Source organism: Moschus berezovskii, chromosome 17, assembly GCF_049115385.1.
Source record: "Moschus berezovskii isolate FMDL1 chromosome 17, NW_MosBer_1.0, whole genome shotgun sequence".
NCBI classification, from domain to species: Eukaryota; Metazoa; Chordata; class Mammalia; order Artiodactyla; family Moschidae; genus Moschus; species Moschus berezovskii.
This window is the reverse complement of record NC_142476.1, coordinates 29,989,381-30,014,219: the sequence shown is the minus strand read 5'-3', so window position 1 is coordinate 30,014,219 and position 24,839 is coordinate 29,989,381. Positions and strand designations below refer to the sequence as shown.

At 42.7% G+C, this 24,839-nt stretch overlaps 1 protein-coding gene across 2 annotated transcripts in view; it reads right to left on the bottom strand.

Moving 5' to 3' along the window:
• STX6 (syntaxin 6) overlaps positions 1 to 16,874 on the bottom strand; it is a 49,239-nt gene extending 32,365 nt beyond the window's left edge. The window contains exon 1 of one of the 2 annotated variants that reach the window (XM_055419151.2): positions 16,597 to 16,874. In XM_055419151.2, the coding sequence (XP_055275126.1) occupies positions 16,597 to 16,631 (35 nt within the window). In that variant the 5' untranslated portion in view covers positions 16,632 to 16,874. The remainder of the gene's footprint in view (positions 1 to 16,596) is intronic. The other variant, XM_055419150.2, reaches the window with a different exon arrangement.
• Between the last annotated feature and the right edge of the window lie 7,965 nt (positions 16,875 to 24,839).

Genomic DNA, 24,839 nt, shown 5'->3' with positions numbered 1-24,839 from the left:
AAGTTAATACAAGACTTATGTTAACCATTACAATCAGACCCCACCCTCAGCAACGAACCACCACTCCCCAAAGTATTTCTAAGTTGTTATAGAAGGCTCTTCACAAATATCAAAATTCAAAATTTTAAACTAATAGTCTGAGTATTATGTTTTCAGTTGATTTCAAAATAAAACAGCCACCACTTAAGCAGCTATAATATCAAGCTTATTCGTAAAGTGAAACTGCTAGCTGCTCAGTCGTTTCATTCTTTGCGACCCAGGCTGCTGTCGGATTTTCCAGGCAAAGATACTGGATCGGGTTGCCATTTCTTTCTCCAGGGGATCTTCCCAACTCAGGGATCGAACCCATGTCTCCCGTGTCTCCTGCATTGGCAGGTGGATTCCTTACCGTCTGAGCCACCAGGGTGTCATTTAAATTTTGTAAAGGACAAAATTTAATTTTTCTAACAGACAATACTTAAAAGTAGTCTAAGAAGCTATAATACAAATTAACTAAAGGACCATTAACATTCATACATGCAGCTAGTTGGTGCAAAGTAATGTGCACTCAGATGAAGATTCTAAAACAACTGTCTTCTCCTTGGGAAGACTGCTGTGAAAGGGGGGTAAAAAAGGGTAGACAGAAGAGTTACTGTTACACAGCTTGTCTTTTAGAAGGTAAGTATTTTAACCTGAGACATTTTAAAATTCAAAATCTCATTAGAAGATTCCCCAACAGTATTGGCTTTAAATATCTCTATTGTACTTTCTACTCTGCACAGAAGATCAGTGTGCTTCAAGTTCAGGGGGTGAGACTGGGCCATTAAGCACTATGGTCTGTTTTCTTTTAGATTACAGATACAGCCGCAAGGTCTTAAAACCTTTCTCCCCACCGTTGGGCCAATATCTACCATTAAATGTCATAATCTAACACTACCATGTATGAAAGCCAAAAGGGAGTCGTTTTATAATCATGGTCTCTTGTGTACAAAGATTATAACCTTCATGCTCCTAAACTGCGATATCTGTTATGATCCTTCTGTGATTTCTTAACCAACTCTTCTGGGTGTTCAATCAGTGTGCTTGTTGCCTATGGCTTTAAAACAAGGAACTGCATGCATCCTATCCCCTCTGACATCTCAAGTGTTAGAGGAGACAGCACTAACAAAATGAAGAAAGGCATGTTATAATATCTTGGACTGTGAATACTGATGAGAGCTAAAAAGCAGAATGTTAAATACAGAATTATAGACACTGGATCCGGCTGAGGAAATCACTGAGCTATGAGGCCGACAACGAATCTACCACGAACAGTCTACTGTGTTCACACCAGTTCATGGGATAAGCAAGTCCCCTCACAGCTCCTCTCACATCAGCCCTACGCTTTCAGTGCTGAAGAGGAACTCTATCTGAGACAAAAAGAGGAAAGACTAAGTAACTGAGATGCAAATCTACTATTTTTACTCTTTATTGAGGTTTCTGGCTGGTCTGGTAAAGAAAAGGGCGTACATTTTCCCATAATATGAAGTACTTGGTGAAGGGAAGTTTGTGTTGAATTGTGTTGAATACCTTCTCTGATAATAGAGGGTAGAGTTAAAAAGTTATCTAAGATGATATATCTCATTCTAAAGGACATAAAAATTACCACTTCTGTAAAGGAAATCTGAATTCTGAATTGCTTTTTGAAAACCAGAAGTCTCAGGCTGGAGCATACCACATTCTCCACCACCAACAGACAACTAGGATGCTGGAATTAAACTCTTAAGCAGTGATCCATAAACTTTTTTGGTCTCAGGGCTCTTCTGCACTTTTCAAAATTACTGAAGATCCCCAAAGAACTTATTTTGATGTGGACTCTTTATCTGCTGTCACTTACCATATTAGAAATTCAAACAAATATTTAAAAATATTTACCAATTAATAAAACATTACAATGAAATTACTGTATGTTACAATGTTTTGCAAAAAATTTCTAAAACAAAAATATTTAGTGAGAAGACTGGCACTGATTCACATTTTTGCAAATCTCTTTAATATCAGGTTGAACAGTAGGACAGGTATATTCTTACAACTGCTTTTACACTGATTGTTTACATACGTTTTGGTTGAAGCATATGACAGAAATCCAGCCTCATACAGATATATAGTTGGAAAAGGGAGGAGTACTTTAACAGTCTTTCAGATAATTGTGGATATTCTTTCTTGACGCTCTAAGAAAACTCAACAAGTGGCAGTTTCTTAAAGCTTAGCGGCAATATGGAAGCTGAAACTGCACCACAGACCTTGTGAACCCTCATACACTGCAACTCACTGCCCCATCTTCTATGGTGAATGAATCTTTTACCCATCATGTACTGGTCATTTGCAAAGTATTATTTTACCGAGCATCAAAGATCTTCCAAATGCTGACTCATTTCATTATACAACATCCAAAATCATACAATAATATCACCACCAATCCCACCAGAAAAACTTAACTACTTGGAATATGTAACATGATACAAATTGACTCAAGCTTCCCAAAATTCTTTTTTTAAAAAAGGCTCTAATTTCATCATCCGTAAAAATATTGTCAGTTGTTTTCCAGGAAGTGACAGGTTCACCTCATTCATTTTTGGGAAAATCTCAAGGTTTTTAATGGATAATTTTGATCCTTGTGAGCATATGCAAGTCTCAATAACCAGTCTGCAAGTCATTCTTTGAAGAAAAAAATGAGATTCTGTGGAGGAAAAAGTGAGCTATTTCAGCTTGCAACTGCATCAGAGAAGTGCGTTCCCTGGAGTCGGTCATCTTACAATACAGCAAAAGTGCCCCATGCACTCTCTCATGTTGTCACAAAGAATATTAAAATGTGTACTGAGGTTGGGAGAAAACAACTGTGAGTTACACTTCTGATTAAATAACTTGTATCTACAATATACATATATATATATATTAAACTCTCAAAACTTAAACAAACCCAATTAAAAAAATGGGCACAATGAAGACCCAGCACATTACAAAATTAACAAATAAATCTTTAAAAAAGAAAACTGAGCTAATTTCTTAAAAAAAGTGGGGGAGGGCAAAAGATCTGCACAGTCACTTCACTAGAGATAACATACAAGTGACAAATAAGCACATGAATTGATGCCCAATACCATTAGTCATTAGAAAAATGCAAAGTAAATCCATAATGAGATACCACTACAAACCTGGAATGACCTCACACAACCAACCAACAATGCCAAGTGCTGACCAGGTAGTGGAGTAACTGGAACTCTCATGGATTGCTGGTGGGAACACAAGATTGTACAGCCATTTTGGAAAACAGTGTAGTCGTTTCTTAAAATTAAACACACAAAACATACATTTACCATATGACCCAACAACGCCACTTCACGATGACACAAAAACACACACACTCACACAACAACCTGCAAATTTTTACAGTGGTTTTAGTCATAATAGCCAAAAACTGAAAACAAGCCAAACTTCCTTCAACCGAGGAACGGACAACTCTGGTACACATTCATGATGGAATACTACTCAGCAATAAAAAGGAACCATGCCTACATGCAACAATAAGGACAAATCCCAAACGCATTATGCAAAGTGTAAGAAGTTAGATGGCCACACCTGTATGATTCCATTTCTGTAACATTACGAAGGAGGCAGAACTACAGGGAGAGAAAACAGATCAGTAGTTGCCAGGTGCTGGACACGGGGGGAGGGGGACAGAGAGAAACTTCTAGGGGTGATGGATCTGTCCTGCAACTTATTTGTGGAGGTGGTGGTTACTGACTACATGCATTTGTCAAATTTCACAGACGTATACACTAAAAAGGGTCAGTTTTATTGTTGGCAAATCATAACTTTTAAAAAGTGAGGGAAAGTTGGGACTTCCTAGGCGGTCCAGTGGTTAGGATCTGCGCCTCCACTGGGGGCCCAGGTTTGATTCCTGGTTAGGGAACTAAGATCCCACAGGGTGCACACTACAGTGAAAAAGAGAGAGACAGACCGACTATTTTTTTTTTTTTTTAGAAAAGGAAAAGTGTTATTGGGAATCAAGGTTAGATAAAATTAATATTTCTTTTACTGTTTCACAAAGAACAATCTGAAGGGAACGTGATTCTCTTTTTTCTTTTTCACCATAAGGGAAGAATAGTTTTGGTGCCACTGCCTTGATTTAGGAAAAGGCACCAGCAGTTTTACCTGCCACCGCTTTTGCACCATCGGTTTAAATGCTAACATGATGAAAAAAAGTAAATAACGTCTGAGTAGCCTCACGAAAAGCACTGGAAGCTGAGGGGTTCTTCTATGAAAGGATCTTGAGGTGCCCCCACACTGGGAGCTGAGGATCATACTTTCATCACCACAACTTTAAAGACGCTGACAACTCAGACTTGAGGGGAAGGAGGAGCAGGTTGGGTGGATTCAATTCTAGCAACACAGAGTGAAATCAAAGAGTCGTAAAGCATGCAAGAACTTGAGCATGTCCTAAAAAAGAAATGAAAGAAACGGCAGGAATTAGAAAAATGCTACAAGGCGATCCCAGGATAACATTCGAAACCCCACAGGCCTGGCCAGTGACCTGGCTCGTGTCACTCTCAGTCTCTTATTTTTAAGAGGTTTCATTTTTAGTTTTCAAGTAGTAGCACAGACATAAGAAAGTCAAAGTAGTCTTATTTTACTTTTCTAAGATGCGTTTTAAGGGATCACAATGGTGGGAATGGTCAGCAGTGGTTCTGATCTGAAAGGCCAGAGAACCTGTAGTATGTCAAGGAATCCCATCTTAACAGCATCTCACAGGGTCCCCCAAACATCTCCCAATTTTTCTTCTTTTAATATCATTTCAGCTTAGTATTAGCCTGAAAAAGAAAGCATGAATGGAGAGAAAATGTGTGTCACAGAGAAAACCTGTTTTTAAGCCAAATATTAATGGTACCCAGAATATCCAAAAGAACTTGGGATTTCTGAACAGTTTCAAGACACATGTAAGAAGTACAAGACACTAACTAGTGACACAACCCACTCAACTCAGAACTATGTGTAAATACCTGGGACTAAATATTTAGAATCCCCTGTCATTCCAGGTAAACCGATGAACAGGACACAGGAGTATATAACCAGGCCAGTCGTTTGGCATTTGGGAGGATCTCAATAGAGAAGAGCAGTGGAGCTTTCTTCACCTACTTTTCCGGGAAGGGTACAGGGGTTGTTTCTGCATGAACTAGTGTGCATTCCCACACATGTATGTGCTCCATCCTCAGCTCACGGTGAGCCCCTGTGAGCATGCTGCACCCTGGGAGGAGCTCTGCAGCTGCCGACTTAGTCAACGGTGATCCACTTTCATCTGTGGTCTCTGGAAAGCTCGGAATCACAAGATATTGCCTCTTTTTCCTGTAGAATCTGCTTTAGCTATTTTCAGGTTTTTCTTCCAAGTGCATAATGGGAATGATTAAAGTCGGATGCTCAGAACTTTCTATGAGGGGCCATGTATACCATGAATTTCTGGAGTTTTTCGGCTTAGCTTCTCGGTACAGAGGCTTCCCTGGTGGCTCAGACCATAAATCGTCTGCCCACAATACGGGAGACCTGGGTTCAATCCCTGGGTCAGGAAGATCCCCTGGAGAGGGAAATGGCAACCCACTCCAGTATTCTTGCCTGGAAAACCCCATGGACGGAGGAGCCTGCTAGGTTGTAGTCCATGGGGTTGCACATGACTGAGCGACTTCACTCACTTCACTTCAGCTTAGCTGTCTTCTTGGTAAGTAATAATCTGCTCACGGACAGCTCTGGGTATCATGTCTGATGCCATTTCAACAAAAATCTTGCTAATTGCTTCCCTAGGCATTACAGGTTTAGCTCCTGACCAGAGATATCTTTCAGTTCCTTGAAGGAGAGAGATGGCTAACTCCCACAGCGGTCAAGCAGATGCTACTCCCACATCTGCTACAGATGCTTCGAAGTCAGTCTCACTCACACATTTCATGGATAACAAGAGCCACAGCATGGAAATACCAGGGAAGAGGCTTTTCCCCTTGCTGGCCACCAAACGGCCCATCAAAATGATGAGCCCCATCACATCCTCATGGATAACAACTTCTATGACCAAGAGAATGAAGGCTCTTCACTACGAGTCAAACCAGGTCCCATGGGACCACTTGTAACACAGAGCTTCTTTTCAGTAAGCAAGTGTCAAAAACAAAAACACAGTCCACATCTTTGAAGAATGTATCTTTCAAGCAAAAATAAAGTAATTCAAGCTTTCAAAATTGGATTCTTCCATTCCTTAAAAAGAGTTGATATTGGCGGGACGAAACCAACCCAGTTCTTCTGTGTTTTTTTTCTTTTTCTTTTTGGCCACACCATGAGGCATGTGGTTATCTTGGTTCCCTGACCAGGGATTGAACCCTTGTCCCCTGTATTGGAAGTGAGGAGTCTTAACCACTGGACCACCAGGGAAGTCCCCCTATTTGTTTGAAGCTAGCCCAGCACTAACCCCTAGTCACTGCTGGTTAAGCCCCTACCACACAACATTCTGCCAAAGAATTGATGCTTTTGAATTGTGGTGTTGGAGAAAACTCTTTGAGTCCCTTGGACTGAAAGGAGATCAAACCAGTCAATCTTAAAGGAAACCAATCCTGAATATTCATTGGAAGGACTGATGATGAAGCTGAAGCTCCAATACTTTGGCCACCTGATGTGAAGAACTGACTCATTTGAAAAGACCCTGATGCTGGGAAAGATTGAAGGCAGGAGAAGGGGACGACAGAGGATGAGATGGTTGGATGGCATCACTGACTCAATGGACGGGAGTTTGAGCAAGCTCCAGGAGATAGTGAAAGGCAGGGAAGCCTGGTGTGCTGCAATCCATGGGGTCACAGAGTCAGACATAACTGAGCGACTGAACGACAATACAACATCCCAGTCTGTTCCACCATGGAGAAAAGTTCACCATCCCAGGCAACCCTTTGTTTGGGTTTCAGGCAATACATCCAGATGTCCATAACATCATTTCTTAGCTGGATCTCACCAAATTTGTTAGTAAGATGGGAGGAAGAAGTGTTCAGACATTAGGGAGCTTCAGCTTCCCTGAACTTGTCGTTCAGGCGGGCCAACAAACTGCAGGATAATCATAGGTGCAGCCTCCACCAGCCCTGTGATTTCTCCTTTCTTCTCTGACCATGCTGATAGGCCCTGAACTGGCATCTGTTCCAGTCACTCTGGTTGTATAACAATGACCCCCAAAATCAGTGGCAACAAATGACCATTTCTTACGTGCATGGATTCTTTGGGTCAGGAATTTGTGCCAAACACAGAAGGGATGGCTTGTCCCTGCTCCACACTGTCTGGGGCCTCAGCTGAAAGACTCCCTGGGCGGGGGACCACGGGAGGAGGCGCTCCTCAGCAGCATCTCTGCGCCTGCGCAGTCTCTCCGCATGAGTGCTCGAGCAGAGGGGCTGCAATAGAGCTGGACTTGTGTTCCAAGTCACAAAGATGTGGCGGGAAGCTGAACTGGGTGTCTTTTGTGACTTAATCCTTAGGAGTCAAGCAATGTCATTTCTGCCTCATTTTGTCAGTCAAGGTAGTTACAAGGCAGTTGCTTTTCTGACCAGGTTCAAAGAAAAGCAACGAAGATCCCAGCTTGAGAGAAGAAAGCCAGCTTCACAATAAGCAAATGGAACTGGATAGATACTGGACGGCCACCTTTGGAAAAACACCATAGGCTGCAACACCTATGTCTGGAGCAGCACCCATTGTGTTCGTCATCCTGTATGTATGAAACAGGGGTCCCTGTTTCACCAACACACTAACAGGCTACCAAAGGCAGATGGTTTCCACTCTACTGATGAAACCTAGGTTTTTACCTAGGCTGTGCGAGCTTCTGCAACCCTACCATTCTCCTACCCTGTACCCCATCGGCCTGTCCCGCCACCAACCCCTCAGGCTAGCTGAGGAGGAGCTCTTTGTACGGCTTGACCTACACAGTCAAGCCATTTGAGAAACCCACACACCTATGACACTTGACCTCACTGCCATTTCCAAACTCAACTTCACTGTGATAATACCTTTTGCAATAATTCTCCCAGAGGCGAAAACAAAAAAGCCTTTAGTTACCTGCAGTTCTAGACAATTTTGACCTCAACCCGCTGCTGCCTCCACAGCGCCCCTGGGATAGTGCTACTGCCACCAATGACACTACAGGTCCAGGTCACGGGTGACTTGAACTCATCCTCATTTTCAGAGTACTTGACCCCACAGCCTTTCCATTTTCTTGACACTCTCACTTCCTTGTTTTTGTGATACTGAGCTATTTCAGTTTCTACTTATTTTCTCTTTCCTCTTCTTCCACCTGGTCCCTGTATTTCTCAGCACTACTTTTACAGCTTCCAGGTGCTCATCAATACCAGCAGGTTCAAACGATCCCTCGAAGTTGATGACTCCCCAACTGCAGTCCCAATCCTAAACAGTCACCCAGGACTAATTCCTATATTTTAGCTGTCTCCAGGATCATTCCATTTGTCTAAAACCAAACTAATCATATTCTCCCTACAAAAAAGCAAGTATTCAAACAACAAAATAGAAAAAAAAAACCTGCTTCCTTTTCTAACTTCCTCATTCTAGTTATTATTAGTGTCGAGTTATTGACACCATTTTCCAAGATTTGAAACTTGTCTAGACAAGCATCATCTTTGACTCTTCCTCTTACTTCTCACCTTGCACAACCTCTACTTAAGCTGCGTCACTGGATTTTAGATCTAGAAGGAACTTTCACAATAACCAGTCTGCATTCATTAAACAAATGAGAGAACAGGGGCTCAGACTTCTTGGTTTCTGGTCTCGAATTCTTCTGACCCACAGCATGAGGAGCCTTCCAGTAACAAGACTTTTCAACCCCATCTTTGCAAAGCCTCCTGACAAATCTATTTTCTTAGTGAATCAAAAGACCTGGGTTTGAGCCCTCAGAAGTTGTTTGACCACAGGCAAGTGGCATGGTAACAACTGTTAAAACTGCCTCCTCATTAAGAATTTACAAAAGCAAACAGATTAAATTTAAACTCCTCAACTGGGTATTCCATGCCTCCTCCTCCCCACAAAGGGGCCAACTTTAATTTCCAACCTGATTTCTCACTGAAACAAACTGTTTCAGTTGGCAGCTCTTCTTCTCATCCTCCCTTTCCTCATTTCTGGCTCTGGACTTTCGCTCACTGCTTTCCCATCTGGAAGAGTCCTTACACCTCTGCAAATGAAAAGCAGACACTTCCTCCATGGTTCAGATTAAGGCCCTACTTGCTTCACGAAAGTGTCCCTGACCAACATTCCCCAGGGAGTCTTTCCAGTCTCCACAGCATCTCAGCTCTATTCCAAAATCTAACAGGCAGTCCATATCGTCTATCACCTAAACTGTTTCACACAGCTGCATAGTGTTCTTCAAACCAGATTATAATTCAGGAGCCAAATAGAGTATTAGGAATTCAATAAATGTATAACAAATGTCTGCAAAGTGATTTTTACAATGAAACATCTGATTGGGGTGTTGCCTAGGACTCCACACTCTCACTGTCAAGGGTGTGGGTTACAGCCCAGGTTGAGGAACTAAAATCCCACTATGCAGCAAGGCAAAAAAAAAAGAAACATCTGAAACATCTGATGGATTTTCAAAAAGTAGAAAATAAGACTTGACATATTCAATTTTATTGGATAACAGTACTCTGTAAATAAGGATAACTTTTCTCAACATTGTGAATAAAGTACACAATGCTTGCCTTCAAGGAGCTCATACAAGGTTCTACACAGAGACAAGAGATAGTTAGAGAATAATACAATGTAATACAGATTGTTTTGCTCAACTTAGTCACACCGTTACTTCAACAGGAACCATAGTCAAGAACATAGAAATAAAACTATCCTCCTTTAGGCACACAAAGCCTCCAAACCAGCAAAATATTAAAGGAACACAATATTTATGCCTTTTCCCTACAGGAGAGGCTCACTTGGTACAAAATATTCTCATATTCCACCACTCAATTTCTTAATGGCTTATTTTGATTAGAAGCTGCAAACAAAAGAGGGGTAAAAACTACAGATCCCAACACTCAAAACAGGATCATTCATTCAACAAACACTATGTAAGACCTTACTGAACACAATGATGAAAAAAACATGATTCAAATATGTTTCACCTAGCAAATTAGTCAAAGTTTCTTCAAATGAGAATCTCAGTACTGGCAAGGGATCAAGGGAAGTGGGTCCATCAAACTTTGGGGGGTGGAGGGGGAGTAGAGTGGAGAGGAGTATATCCTGGAAGGCAATTTGGTAACATGTATCAAAAGCTTTGAAAATGTGCTCACCCACTGAATTAACAATTCTGCTAGAGGAATAAAGGCTGTGGAAATAATCAGAACAGCAATGAAGACCTGTGACAAAGCAGGGCTTATCATTACAATAATTGTAATAATGAGAAATTTAGAAACATCATAAATGTCATCCCAGGTGATAAATATTACATGTATACGACAAAATACAAAGGCAGTCATTAAAAAGCCTCCCCACCAAAGGCATGCTAAGGATATAAAGACATACAGATGAAAAGATTGTAAGACAGCATGATCCCAATTTCTTCATGATTAATAATAACAACAATACCAATTTACATAAATCCTGGCCTTTCCAATTACAAGCTTATGAACTTGGAAGTTTTTAACTCATTTTGTTCATTTGTAAAATGATGATAATAATAGTACTAGTACCTAGTTCATAAAGATTAAAAAGACAACCCCTGTCAGGTTCTCAGCACAGTGACTGATATGTGATGAGATCAAAAACTGACGGGTAGTATTACATAAAACTATTAATAGAAACAGATAAAAAAGACACCAAAAGTTTATTTGGCATTGTGCTTTCAAAAGTTTAACTATTTCTGGATGATGGCATTTCAATGAATTTTTTTTTTTAATATTTATGTACGTGGCTGCACTGGGCTTAGTCGTGGCATGTGGGATCTTTAGTTTCAGCATTCAAACTCTTAGTTGCAGCATGTGAGATCTAGTTCCCCGACCAGGGATTGATCTCAGGCCGCCAGCATTGGGAGCTTCAGAGTCTTAGCCACTGGACCACCAGGGAAGTCCCTTCAGTGAATTTTTAATCCTTTTAAAAATACTTTTATTTCCTAAGTTTTCTAAAATGAGCATATGTTACTTTAAGTGTTACTCCAAAATAAAAACAAAACAAAAAAACCAGTAAGACATGGTCTTTCCTCTTAGAAAGGGCAGACTGTTTGGAAGGAGACACATAAACAGACATTTAAAAGAGAATGTTTACTGAGCACTTGATGGATTCCCCAAACTGTGCCAAGACAACATACATGCCTTAACTCATTTAATCCTCATAACCGATAAAGCAGGCACTGTTAAGCCAATTTTGTACCTAAAGAAACAAGTTCAGAAGGGATAATTAACATGCCAAAAATTACATCAAATAATGGACAGAGGTGAGATTTCAACTCTGGATCAGCCTGATTTACAAAGTTCAGTTCCTTCACCAAATCTCACTGCCTCTGGAAGTCACATAAGAAGAAACATAACACTCAGAGCATGCATTTCCTCTCCCTTTGCACCTGGCTTTGCTTTTCTTACAGAGCCTACCACCACCTGATATACTGTACGTTTGTTCACTTGTTTGCCATCTGTCCCTAGAATATAAGCTTCATAAGGACAGGAGTGTCATTTGTTCACTGCTGGACCTTTCGCCCCTGGCAAACGAACAGAGAACAGACACTCAGTAAGTGTTTTAGAATGAAGGATTCTGGATAGAGCTGTGACCTGATCGTGTCTCCAAGGTCACATCTGGCAACAGTGCAAACGAAGCTTGCTGAAGAAGCCACTTAAAAGAGTCCAGGTGGGACAGGACAAGGACATGAATGAGGGTGGAGGAACCAAAACCAGAGAGGAAGAGAATTCCAGAGATATCCCGGGGATGCGCTAATAGGACCTGATGACCAAGTGGACACAGGACCGATGCAGAATGTGGAGTCAGGAGTGAACAGGGCTAAGAAGAGGAAGGCATTTTTAGGTAGGGGGGAAGAAATGAAAAAGAACTGGGGGTAACATACCCATCCCACAGCACGGGGGATGTCAAACAATTAGTAAAATACACAGACAGGACACTTGGGAGAGAGTCGGGTCAGAGTGACTAGGGCGCAGGATGTACGCAGAACCACCTGATGCAATGGGAATAACCAAGCTCACTGAGGACACGGAACAACAGACTGGTTCCAAATAGGGAAAGGAGTGCATCAAGGCTGCATATTGTCACCCTGCTTATTGAACTTCTATGCAGAGTACATCATGAGGAACGCTGGAAGGAAGAAGCACAAGCTGGAATCAAGATTGCTGGGAGAAAGATCAATCACCTCAGATATGCAGATGACACCACCCTTATGGCAGAAAGTGAAGAGGAACTCAAAAGCCTCTTGATGAAAGTGAAGGAGGAGAGTGAAAAGGTTGGCTTGAAGCTCAACATTCAGAAAACAAAGATCATGGCATCTGGTCCCATCACTTCATGGGAAATAGATGGAAAAACAGTGGAAGCAGTGTCAGACTTTATGTTTTTGGGCTCCAAAATCACTGCAGATGCTGACTGCAGCGAGGAAATTAAAAGACGCTTACTCCTTGGAAGGAAAGTTATGACCTACCTAGATAGCATATTAAAAAGCAGAGACATTACTTTGCCAACCAAGGTCCGTCTAGTCAAGGCTATGGTTTTTCCCGTGGTCATGTATGGATGTGAGAATTGGACTGTGAAGAAAGCTGATCGCCAAAGAATTGATGCTTTTGAACTGTGGTGTTGGAGAAGACTCTTGAGAGTCCCTTAGATAGCAAGATCAAAGCAGTCCATCCTTAAGGATATCAGTCCTGAATATTCATTGGAAGGACTGATGCTGAAGCTGAAATTCTAATACTTTGGGCACCTGATGCAAAGAATCGACTCACTGGAAAAGACCCTGATGCTGGGAAAGATCGAAGGCAGGAGAAGGGGATGACAGAAGATAAGATGGTTGGATGGCATCACCGATTCGATGGACATGAGTTTGAGCAAGCTCTGGGAGTTGATGAGGGACAGGGATGCCTGGCATGCTGCAATCCATAGGGTCCCAAAGAGTCGGACACAAATGAGCGACTAAACTGAACTCCCTGCTTTGAAAATTTCCAACGGCCTCAAGATGAGCTCTTCTTGATTTTATTCTACCTGTTCTGTGAAGTGTTAACAGTATGAGGAGAACTAGGCAGCTGAACGTTGAATCCTGGGTCTACCACCTACTAGCTTTGTGTCCCTGGGGAAGTAACTCAACCCCTCTGTGGTAGCTCAGTTTCTCATCTGTTAAATGGGGCTAATACCCACACCACAGAACTCTTCTTACAAAGTGGTAATTCTTATAAAGTGCTTACTGAGCTTGCAACACCTGGCATAGGTGTTGCATCCTTTAGATGTCAGCTATTATTATTATTACTTCTCCAAATAAACTTCCTACTCCACCTTGATTTCTAAACACACCATGCCCATGTGAGGCCCTTTGCTGGTAGTGTTCTCATCGAACCACCATTCCTTACCAACCACAACCACCAAACAGAACTTATTCAACATTTATGCTATATATTCAAAGTGGCGGGCTGGAAATACAGGAAAAACAAACAGTTCAACCCTCAGAGCTCACAGTGATAATGACAGAGAGCCAGAGGAAGAGGTGCGATAACGTGTTACAGGTGTCAAGGAAGCACTTTCTGGAGGCAGTGGAGATGCTGACTCTGAATCCTGAAAGCCGAGTGCGTGCATCCGGCAGAATGGATGCACATGGGGTCAGAGCACCCAGTCCCACAGTCACACTCACTGTACTGAGTCTGGAGATCCTGGAGCTCTGGGCAGGTACTGTGAGCGAAGGGTAGTGGAAGGCTGCATCACAAGGCCAGGAAGTCTTGCGACTTTCCTCCAGGCAACAGGCAGCCACTAAATGATGTTAAGTAGGGAACTCCTGCTTGGGTTCTAGAAGAGCTACACCTGTCCTGCCCAATATGGACGCCACATGTGACTGCCGAACTATGCTAGTGTGATTGCGGGTCTAAGTTTTAAATTTCAATTAATTTAAATTTAAAAACTGATACTCAATTCACTTACCAAAAAATTTAAAAATATACTTGGAACAATTTGGGTATGTGAATCTACTTTTTCAACTGTAAGTTTAATGAATTCTAAAAACAGATCAAGTGTCTCTGATGAAAATACAGCATCCAAATTGAGATGTGCTGTAAGTGTAAAACACACACCAGATTTGAAGACAGTACCAAAAGGATGAGAGTCTTCGTTAATAATCTTTATAATTATCACATGTTGAAATATTTTGACTACACCAGGTTATCGATGACATTAAAATTAACTTTACATGTTTTTCACTTTCCCTGTATCTACTAGGAAATGTTAAATGGCATGTGCGGCTCACACTGCACTCTGGAGAACACTCGTCCAACAAAACCAAGGCAGACGCAAGAGGAAAGAGACTGGAAGCAGGAAGACCAATTAGAGACTCTTCTTGATGAGTCCAGAAAAGACACACAGGACTGAATCATCTAAGTGATACCCATCTTCAAAACGCAATTCAAGACCTGCTACTACGTCCAAAGTTTTTGCAATCGTAACCTTTCCTAATGGGATGCCTTTCTCCCAACTACTAGGGGACTTAATCATCTGTGGGATTCACTTCAGCACTTAATCATTTCCACCAGTCATTTCTACTTAATTATTGGGTGACTTGTTTCTCAGATTAGACTATCAGCTCCTAGGCTAAAGGTCACAATTTAGGCTTCCTTCATTCTTCCACATCATGCAGCGAGTGTTTTTTCAAATCTTTTAATAAACAGAGGTACATGGCTCCCCAGATATTTCACCACATTATCTGGAGACATTCATGTAGCTAATTTTACTTTTCCAGAGCAAAAAGTTTTGATATCTTAAAGATATGAGCTAAAACAATGTAAAAGTCAAACAAGACTCCTGGCCAATGTTCCAATAAAGCAGTGATATCTAATCAGTGAGCAAGCCCTCGCAAACTGTACTATCAGAAAAAAAAGTCAAGATGGCAGAACAATTTAGCATTTTCACAAATTCCATTTAAAAATGCAACAAAAAATTCTGATTATCTACAGCCTCCACTGCCAGACATAACCTTTGAAACCTAAGAATTAAGAACGTTTAAAGGAAAAACACACAGCTTTCACATTTAAAAATTAACCTCTAAAAAAAAAATCAATTCTTCTAATATCATTTTCCAGGTAGAGATCCATGTATTATCAATTATCTAAACTCATATTTTCCCACCTAAAGTCAAGTGAAGGCAAAACTTTTTAGGGAAATGTTAAAATATATATAAATGTATCTTACTGTATCATGGATAACAAGTATTTCACCCAGAGTATCACTTAAATTTTCTTAGAAGAACCTTTAAAAAAAAAAATCACATACACCCTAAAGCAACCGGTCAGCCCCTACAGAAATAGAAATAAGGAGCTAGGAACTAGTTGAAAGCAAAGAGGTACTTTAGGGTGATTAGCACTGATCTCTCAAGAACTTTGCAGTTCTCAAATTTTTAACGTTTGTTTGACATTTTAAACAAAAGCTGACAAGTTGTAACAACAGGATCCATCTTCCCTGAATTTGTTTAATGGCTACAAAGCCTATATAACAGAGTGCCATTCAAGTGTCTGGGCATCTGCACACAACTGAGCAATCAAAGATGGAGTCACGGCAGCTCACAGGGAAGAATAAGTTTAAGGCTGTTCTAGTCTGAAAGGCAGAGGAAGAAATGGGGGAAACCTGTCAAACAGCCTGGATGAAATCAGGGAGTTAAAAAGCAAACGCTCATTTCCTTTAGCACTGTGGGAAAAACCCAGTGCTAACAGAAAGCTAAGGAAAGTTTGGTTTGGCTGATTTCATTTTGTTTTCCTTCCAACATCATCACTGAGTTTGAACGGCTGCTTTCCTCCCCTCCCATTACTCAGTAAAAACTCCCCCACTGAATTGAGTCGTCTTCCGGAGCCAGGCGCCCCCGCCTCCAAGCCTGCTAACGTGCTCAGACGCCTCTGGGCATGCTGTGGTCTCACCAGTCTGCGGGGCCAGCGCTCCGAACTCAATGGACAATAGGAGCTCACCCCCGTCCAGGCCAACTACAAAGCTCAGGAGGGCCATTTCCCTTTTCCTGCCCAGATGCTGTTTTTCCCCCTTCGAAGCAGGGCCCCGTGTTCCACTAGAGCCCCAGTTTGGTCTGGGACGCCTAACCTCCCTTTCCACCTGCAGAACTGCTGAACCCTTCCTCCCGTCTAAATAAGTTGTAGGGCAGCGCACAGGCCAAACGGGACCCCCTCCCCTGGGGCTTGATTGGGGGCATGAATTTCAAAGTCCAGGTAGGACGGGAAAGTGATGTCTCTGGACACTTGATCACGGCCCTCCAGGCTAAGCTGTCCCCACTGTCCCCACGCCAGCCTCTACTTGCCTCCCATCCCCCCGACAACGAGGAGCGGCGGGGAGGTGCGGGCAGGCAGCACGGCCACCGCCTCCTCCAGTGGAGCCCTCGGCAACACTCACCCTTTCACCACAAAGAAGGGGTCCTCCATGGACATGGCGTCCCGGCCCCCGGCCGCCTCACGTTTGCTCCGCGCACAGGTCGCCCGCGCCCTCCAAATTTCCCTCTGCCCACGCTACCCGCCTCGCGCAGCGGCCCGCGCCTCGGCCCGGGGGTCCCGAAGCCTCTGCGCGCGCAGGGCGGGGTGCACCGGCCAGCCGCCGGTCCAGCACTCGATGGGCACCGCAGACCAAATCCAGACTCTGGAGCCGGCCCCGCGGCTGTCCCCTCCCCCGACTCCTCCCGGCGCGTCCGGCCGCCTGGCTCCGCCCCCGGGTTCCTCGGCCTCGGCCAATCACGAACGCCAGCCGCCGCACCACTTCCGCACCCGTGCCCACGTGATCACAGCCGACTCCGCCCCTCGTTGGCGGGTCCCGGGCACCTTGTCACACGACCCTGGAGGCGGGGCTCTGGGGGCGGTGGAAGAGGGCGGGTCTTCTCCCCACTTGCCCCTCAGGAGTCAGGGTCCGGAGCTGCTTGTTCCTTCGCAGCAAAGGCATTCAGGTGTCCTAGCAGCAGCACGTATGCATTAGTACCTCCTTTGCACAATCCTTTCACCTTTCCTCTACTTTTGATACTTGATTTTGATAACATGTTGATTTAGAAATCCATCTCGTCCTGCTTACAATAAAGCCTGCTCGTATACATTATCTGCCTATATTGCACAACTTTATATAGGTCTTACTATATCCAACAATGCGCTGAAGGCTGTATGTACATTATCTCAAAATTTTTGGGGGGAAGGTATTATTATTACCATTTAGTAGATGAGAAAAGTTCAAAGAGGCTTCGAGATTTCCTGCGCTCATACAACCTGGACAGGGCAATCAGAGAATCTGTGCGCTTTCCACCAGACGGGTGTGTTTTCCTTTGCTGTGTGCCTTTCTCGAAGTGACCAGTAAGATAATTTTTTCATACAGCATGTCATGCTTCCCAGGAGAAAGAACTTTTGAGACACAAAGGAGGGGCCAGATATGGCAACTTATTCTGAGCTAAATGGTTCAAAAGCACTTCCAGAAAGTGTTTTGGTCAGAACAGTTATCAAATTCATATGCTAGATATGCTATGGGGTTTGTGAACATTAACTGCTGATTATCTTTGAGCACTTCCCGTATGTCAGGCACTGTGCTAAGTGTTATCTCAGTTGCTCTCAAGAGGTAATTACTGTTGTTATTCCCATTTTAGGAATGAGAAATCTGGGACTCTCGCAGGTTAAGTGACTTGCTTAAAGTACTTGTCTTTTTGGAGATGGAAGAGTCCTTTGAACCAGACAAATCCTGTTTGAACCTGAGTTCTGTTATTCAGTCCCTCATCAGCAAAGCGTGAATAATAATGTTTAGCTCGTGGATTGTTGTCAGGTTTAAATAAAAATGCATGGAAACCCCAAGGCCCCAAGGAAGTAAGGCAGTGAAGTCAGGGAAACTAGTCTGGAAGCTGCTGTGGTCGTCCAGCCTGAAGGGCTGAGGGCCAGAACAGGACAGCAGCAATCGTAAATGGAGAGGAAGGAGACAATCTGATGTTTCCAGGTAAAAACAAAACACCTAGACGTGATGAGAGGCTGAATGGGGTTAAGGGGGAGAGAGGTAAAAGTCAGACTGCAGGCTTCTCTGAGACCCTGGAGGAGCAGCTGAGGGAGGTCAGATGTAGGGAAAAAGAAGCTGTTGGAAGAGAACTGTTTTGGTTCTGAACGTATTGAGATGGGGAACTCAAAAGGGATCAATCATTTTTCGTTCATTCAACAAACACATGGAAACTGAAGAGAAGATGAGAATAAAGATTAAGAGCCATAGTTGCAGCCAGACTGTGCTCAGTCACTCATTCGCGTCTGACTCTTTGCAGCCGCATGGACTGTTGCCCACCAGGCTTCCCTGCCCATGGAACTTTCCAGGTAAGAATACTGGAGTGGGATGCCATTTCCTACTCCAGGGGTCTGCCTGACCTAGGGATTGAACCCATGTTTCCTGTGTCTCCTGCACTGGCAGGCAGATTCTCTAGCCCTGTTGCCAGCTGGGCAGCTGGATTACCTGAGTTCAAATCCTAATTCTGCTATTTCCTGACTATTGTGTCTTGGGCAAGCTGCTTGGTCTCTCACTGTCCTCAACTAAGAAATGAATACCATAATAGCACCTTGCTCATACAGTGTCATCAGGATTAAATGAATCAATGTCTGAGAAGTGCTTAGAATAGTACTAGCATGTGTTGTAGTCTTTCTATGTGCTATCTACTAAGGATACAGAAATGAACAGGCTTGGTCCTTGCCTTCAAGGAATTCTCAGACTAGTAGGAGAACAAGGCCAGTTACATAATGAAAGAAAGGCATATGTTGCCAGAGAAACACGGAGACAAGCCACCAGTCTATTTGTGTGTGGGGGAGGGTGAGGAGGACTTCTAAACAATGGCTGGAGGCAGCCAGGAGACAGCAGCGCAGCCTTTGGAGGAGCCATGGCAGGGGGCATTGCTGGAACGGAAAGAATAGGATTGTGGCAGCAGGAGCTAAGGCTGGAAATGGGCAGGGCCAGTTTCTTGGGGTCCTTGATTGTGATGTTAAGAACTGTGAACACTCAGCTGAGGTAGTTGACAGGATAATTCTGGCATTTGACATAGGTGCGGCAGTGGCTGAAAGGTCAGCTGGGAAGTCATGGTCCAGAGAACGGGTGAGGGTGCCTGAGATAGGCTCACTGCAACTAGGATGGAGAAGGGGGATATATTTGAGAAATACTTTAGAGGCAACATCTGGGGATTTGGTGAGTGAATGGTTCAGCATACAGCGTTTTCAGAGATGATGAAAGAAGAAGGAGTGTTCTGGAGTTGGAAGTGGGTTGTTGTTAGTTCCAATCACTGAGATAAAGAACATAGGAGGACTAGATTTAGGGTGGACATAAATTAACTGCTAGCAGGTTGATTTTCTGCGGCTTCCCGGGTGGTACACTGGTAAAGAATCCACCTGCCAATGCAGGAGACACAAGAGACACGGGTTTGATCCATGGGTCGGGAAGACCCCTGGAGTAGGAAATGGCAACCCACTCCAGTATTCTTGCCTGGAAAATTTCATGGACAGAGGAACCTGATGGGCTACAGTCCATGGGGGGCAGCAAAGACTCGGACACAACTGAGGGATAGAGCATGGATGTCTGTTTTCCCCACTAAAGTGTAAACTCGCGGAGGGAGGGAGACTTCCAATGTTACTACCACCTCAATGCCTGGCATAGCCTCTTATTACCTATTCCATGAAAGGGGTGTCTCTTTCTTTAATATGTCATCCTTTCTCAAACCAACCCAGACCTTGGTCTCTGCTGCCCCCGGGGAAAGGGAAGTATAGCTAAAATGGAAGGAAAAATAAAAGAAGCTCTTTCTTTTCCCTCTTCTCTTCTTTTTTCTTCTTTTAAATTTAACAGGCCTCAGGTCCTGGCATAAACAAAAACATAATAACTCAGGAAGAATACTCAGCAAAGCCAGCTCCTCTACCCATCCCCACCCTCCACTACCTCCCGAAACAGAAGAGTTACACATTCTCATGGAGCAAAAAAATTAAAACAGTGGTTGCCTTTGGGTGGGGAGTTTGATTAGGAAAGGAAACTTTCTGGGGGCTAGTGATTTTCTCTATTTTGACAGGACTGTAGGTTACACAGGTATGTGAATTTGTCAGGACTTGTCAAGCTGTAGTACTTAGACTCTGTTCATTTTGCTGGAAAAGGCTAACATTCCAACTCTGAGATTTTGTGTGGTCAGCCGTGAAAACCTGAGCAAGTCTCCAAAGTTAGGAGAGTGAGTGGTGGAGGATACTGCTGGGATCCTGGAAGGCATCTTGTGCTGAAATAGGAAATGCCAGTGCAGAAAGAGGGCACAGGCCAGCAGGCCATGAGCTCATGAGGATGAGCATCAGGAAGGATCAAATCACACCCTGTTGCTAAGAATGCCAGAATAAACCCGGGCCACTTCCAACCCCTTAAAAGCTGTGAGAGTCCCATATCACTCCTACAAGGGGATGTCTTCCATTCTCAGATGGGAATGGTGTCTTAACTACTCCCTCACTAAGTCATTTCAAGGATCAATTGGGATGTTAAATGTGACTACATTTTGCAAAGTGTTTAAAATTCTTGATGTCCCCCTAGGTCTTTATAAAAACTAGTTTTAAAATTTTTAATTGTGGTAAAATACACATAACATAAAATTTTCCATCTTAACCATTTTAAAGTACACTGTTCAGAGTGTTCACAGTCAGATTTTCAACCAACCTCCAGAACGTTTATTTGCAAAACTGAAACTGTGCCCGTTAAACATGTCCTTCGTCTCTCCTCCCCCTTGCCTGACAACCACCATTCTGCTTCCTACCTCTGTGAATTTAACTCCTCTAGATACCTCATAAAAGTGTTTGTCATACACTCATACAGTATTTGTAAGACATGTATCTCATTCCATATTTGTCTCTTCGTGATTGACTTTTTTCACTCAGCATAAGGTATTCAAGGTTCAATCACGTTGCAGCATGTGGCAGAATTTCCTTCCTTTTTGAGCAGACATTCCGTGTATGTATACATCACATTTTGTTTATTCATTCTTGTATTGATGGACACCTGGGTTGCTCCCACCTTTTGACAATTGTGAATAATGCTGTTATGAACGTGGATGTACCAGTATGTAGTTGAGATCCTGTTTTAAATTGTTTCGGGTGTACACCCAGAATTGGAATTACTGGATCATAATCTTTTGAAGAACTTCCAGACTGTTATAGTGGCTGCACCATTTTACATTCCCGCTAAGAGTGCACAAGAGTTTCGATTTATTCACATCTTTGCCAACACTTGTTATTTTGTTTATGTGTGGTTTTGTTTCTATAGTAGCCATCTTAATGGATTTGAAGTATGTCTCATTGTGGTTTTGATTTGCATTTCCCTAATAATTAGTGCTGTTGAACATTGTTTCATGTAAACATTTCATTGTATAAAATTCCCAAACTTAATTTTTATTTTTTAAAGTTTTCTACATTTTTATTTTATATTGGAGTATAGTTGATTTACAATGCTGTGTTAGTTTCAGGTGTACAGCAAAGTGAATCACTTTTACATATATCTATTCTTTTTCAGATTGCTTTCCCATTTAGGTTATTACAGAATATTGAGCAGCATTCCTTTGCCAAACTTTAAATACATGTTTTTCTATATAAATAAACAAATGGCTTATTGGCCATTTGTATATCTTCTTTTGGAGAAGGGAATGGCAACCCACTCCAGTATTCTTGCCTAGAAAATTCCATGGACAGAGCAGCCTGGAGGGCTACAGTCTATGGGTTCCTAAACAGTTGGACTTGAGGAAGAAATGGAAACCCACTCCAGTATTCTTGCCTGGAGAATCCCATGGACAGAGGAGCCTGGCAGCCTACAGTCTGGGGTCACAAGAGTTGGACATGACTGAGCGACTAAGCATGGCATATATCTTCTTTAGAGACGTGTCTATTCAAGTCCTTTGCTTATTAAAAAATTGTGTTTGTCTTTTTGTTGTTTCATTCATCTTTTTGAAACAAGATTGTGTAAGGGAGAAAAGTGCTATGTAGACGTTAGATTTTATACTCTTCATCTTTATCCCATTCTTTTTTAAAAGCCCTGAGATGCATGTGCTTGTTCTGGAGCGCTCCAGAAGACACTGGCTCTTGTTGGCATCCATTGACCTGGCTATGTCTGCATTTCCCAGCACCAACCATAGAGAATATCCATATGCAAGTTGTGTTTTCTTTCCTTATATATCTAACACAAGAAAGTGATTAACAATTTATGAAGCATCCATTTGATGGTCACCAAAAATGTTGTTTAAAATTGTGTAATGACATATATTGAAAATAGCAAGACAATATTATATTTATAATATGATTTCAATTCTGCTCATTCTTATATTGGAGAAGGCAATGGCAACCCACTCCAGTACTCTTGCCTTGAAAATCCCATGGATGGAGGAGCCTTGTAGGCTGCAGTCCATGGGGTCAGTAGGAGTTGGACACGACTGAGCAACTTCACTTTCACTTTTCACTTTCATGCATTGGAGAAGGAAATGGTAACCCACTCCAGTATTCTGGCCTGGAGAATCCCAGGGATGGGGGAGCCTGGTGGGCTGCCGTCTGTGGGGTCGCACAGAGTTGGACACAAGTTAGTAACAGCAGCAGCAGCAGCATTTTTATATAAAGAAACACTTTTATACATAGAAAAAAGAAAATGTACTTAAAGTTTGACCATTTTCTACAATGGAGTATATACTTGGATAACCAGAAATATAAAAAGTAAAAAAACAAAGAAAAATTGAAGAAAGATAAGTGAGAAAGCCAAGTGACCACATATGCAAAGGTATAACAAAGGTTAGCAGTTTTAAATCCCTTTCAGAATAAGGCAGGTTAAGAGTGTAGGAATGAATGGATGTTAGTGAGTTCCCAAAGTTAATTTATGCTATTGAAATGCAACAGACTTTTAAAATGTATTTATTTATTTGTGGCTGTGTGGGCCCTTGGTGCTGCGTGGGCTTTTCTTTAGTTGCAGCGAGGGAGAGCTACTTTCTGGTTGTGGTGCGAGGGCTTCTTGCTGTGATGGCTTCTCTCGTTGTGGAGTGCAGGCTTTAGAGCTTGTGGGCTCAGCAGCTGTGGTTCCCCAGGCTCTAGAGCATAGGCTCAATAGTTGTGCTGCATGGGCTTAGCTGCTCCGGGGCATGTAGGATCTTCCCGGGCCAGGGATCTAACCTGCACCTCCTGCATTGGCAGGCAGATTCTTTACCACCGAGTCACCAGGGAAACCCTGAACTTGATAAAATAGTGAATTCAAACCGTTGTTGAGAGGCAGATATGACAGTTACCCTTTTCTATGAATTTGCTAGTGCGCAGGGAAGGAAAAACCACAATCTCGCTTGGTAAACTAGTGAGTAACAACAATAGTTATAACAATTGCTAACATTTACTTACTATGGACCAGACATTGTGCTAAGTAATATACATGCATACTACTCAGAAGTGGCTCCAAAATTTCTACATGAGGCAGGTTTAGAATGTAACTTCTTTGGACAACAAGGCTAGGAGACTTGAACTGACATTAGATGGCAGACCCAGTGTATTTTTTGAAATTATGGGTTATTTGGGATGGTAATTATGTGTGTGTGGTAATGATGCTTTAAAGTCCCAAGAGGGGCTTGCCAGGTGGCTCTAGTGGTGAAGAACCTGTCTGCCAATGCAGGAGATGCAAGAGATGTGTGTTCAATCCCTGGGTCAGGAAGAGTCCCTGGAGGAGGAAATGGCAACCCACACCAGTATTCTTGCCTGGAGAATCCCATGGACAGAGCAGCCTGGTGGGCTACAGTCCATAGTGTCACAAAGAATTGGACACAATTGAAGTGACTTAGCACACATGCACACATGTACCAAGCAGGAGACACAGGTTTGATCCCTTGGTTAGGAAGATCCCCTGAAGAAGGAAATAACAACCACTCCAGTATTCTTGCCTGGAAAATTCCATGGGCAGAGAAGTCTTCCAGGCTACAGTGCATGGGGTCACAAAAGAGTTGGACACAGCTTACCAACTAAACAACAATAACAGAAGCCCCAAGAAGTGACAAATCACCTCTTGGTTCCATCACTGCTGATTTCATGGAATCCACACAACTCTATAAGGCAGATATTGTTATGACCCCCATATTCCACAAGAGAAACCTGAGGCTTGCAGAGGTTGGTAATTTGTCTAAGGTTCTTATAGGTATGAAGTGGCAGAGCCCCATTTCAGGATAAGTTTGTCTGACTCCTAAACCCATGTTCTTTGCTATAATACTTTACTGATCATTTGTACACGGGCTAGCCTTGTCCCAAAATCAGTGAATGGATTTTACCTAACCACTGAAAATGGCTCAAATCAGATTTCACAGACATAACGCGGGCACATACAGACACACACACACACCCCTGTTGAACTTCTTAAAACACCCCAGAGGACGGGATAAAATACACTACAGTATATTGAAAACATTCAGTTCAGTTCAGTTCAGTAGCTCAGTTGTGTCTTACTCTTTGTGACCCCATGGACTGCAGCATGCCAGACCTCCCTGTCACAATATATTTAATGAATTAGACTTTTTTGTTAACTTAATAATTTGTCTTTTGGTTTTTGAGGATGACTTGTCCCATTGCAAATGGGTCAGATTCTTCAGAAGGGCCTCAAGATATCTGTAATAAAACAGTATTTAA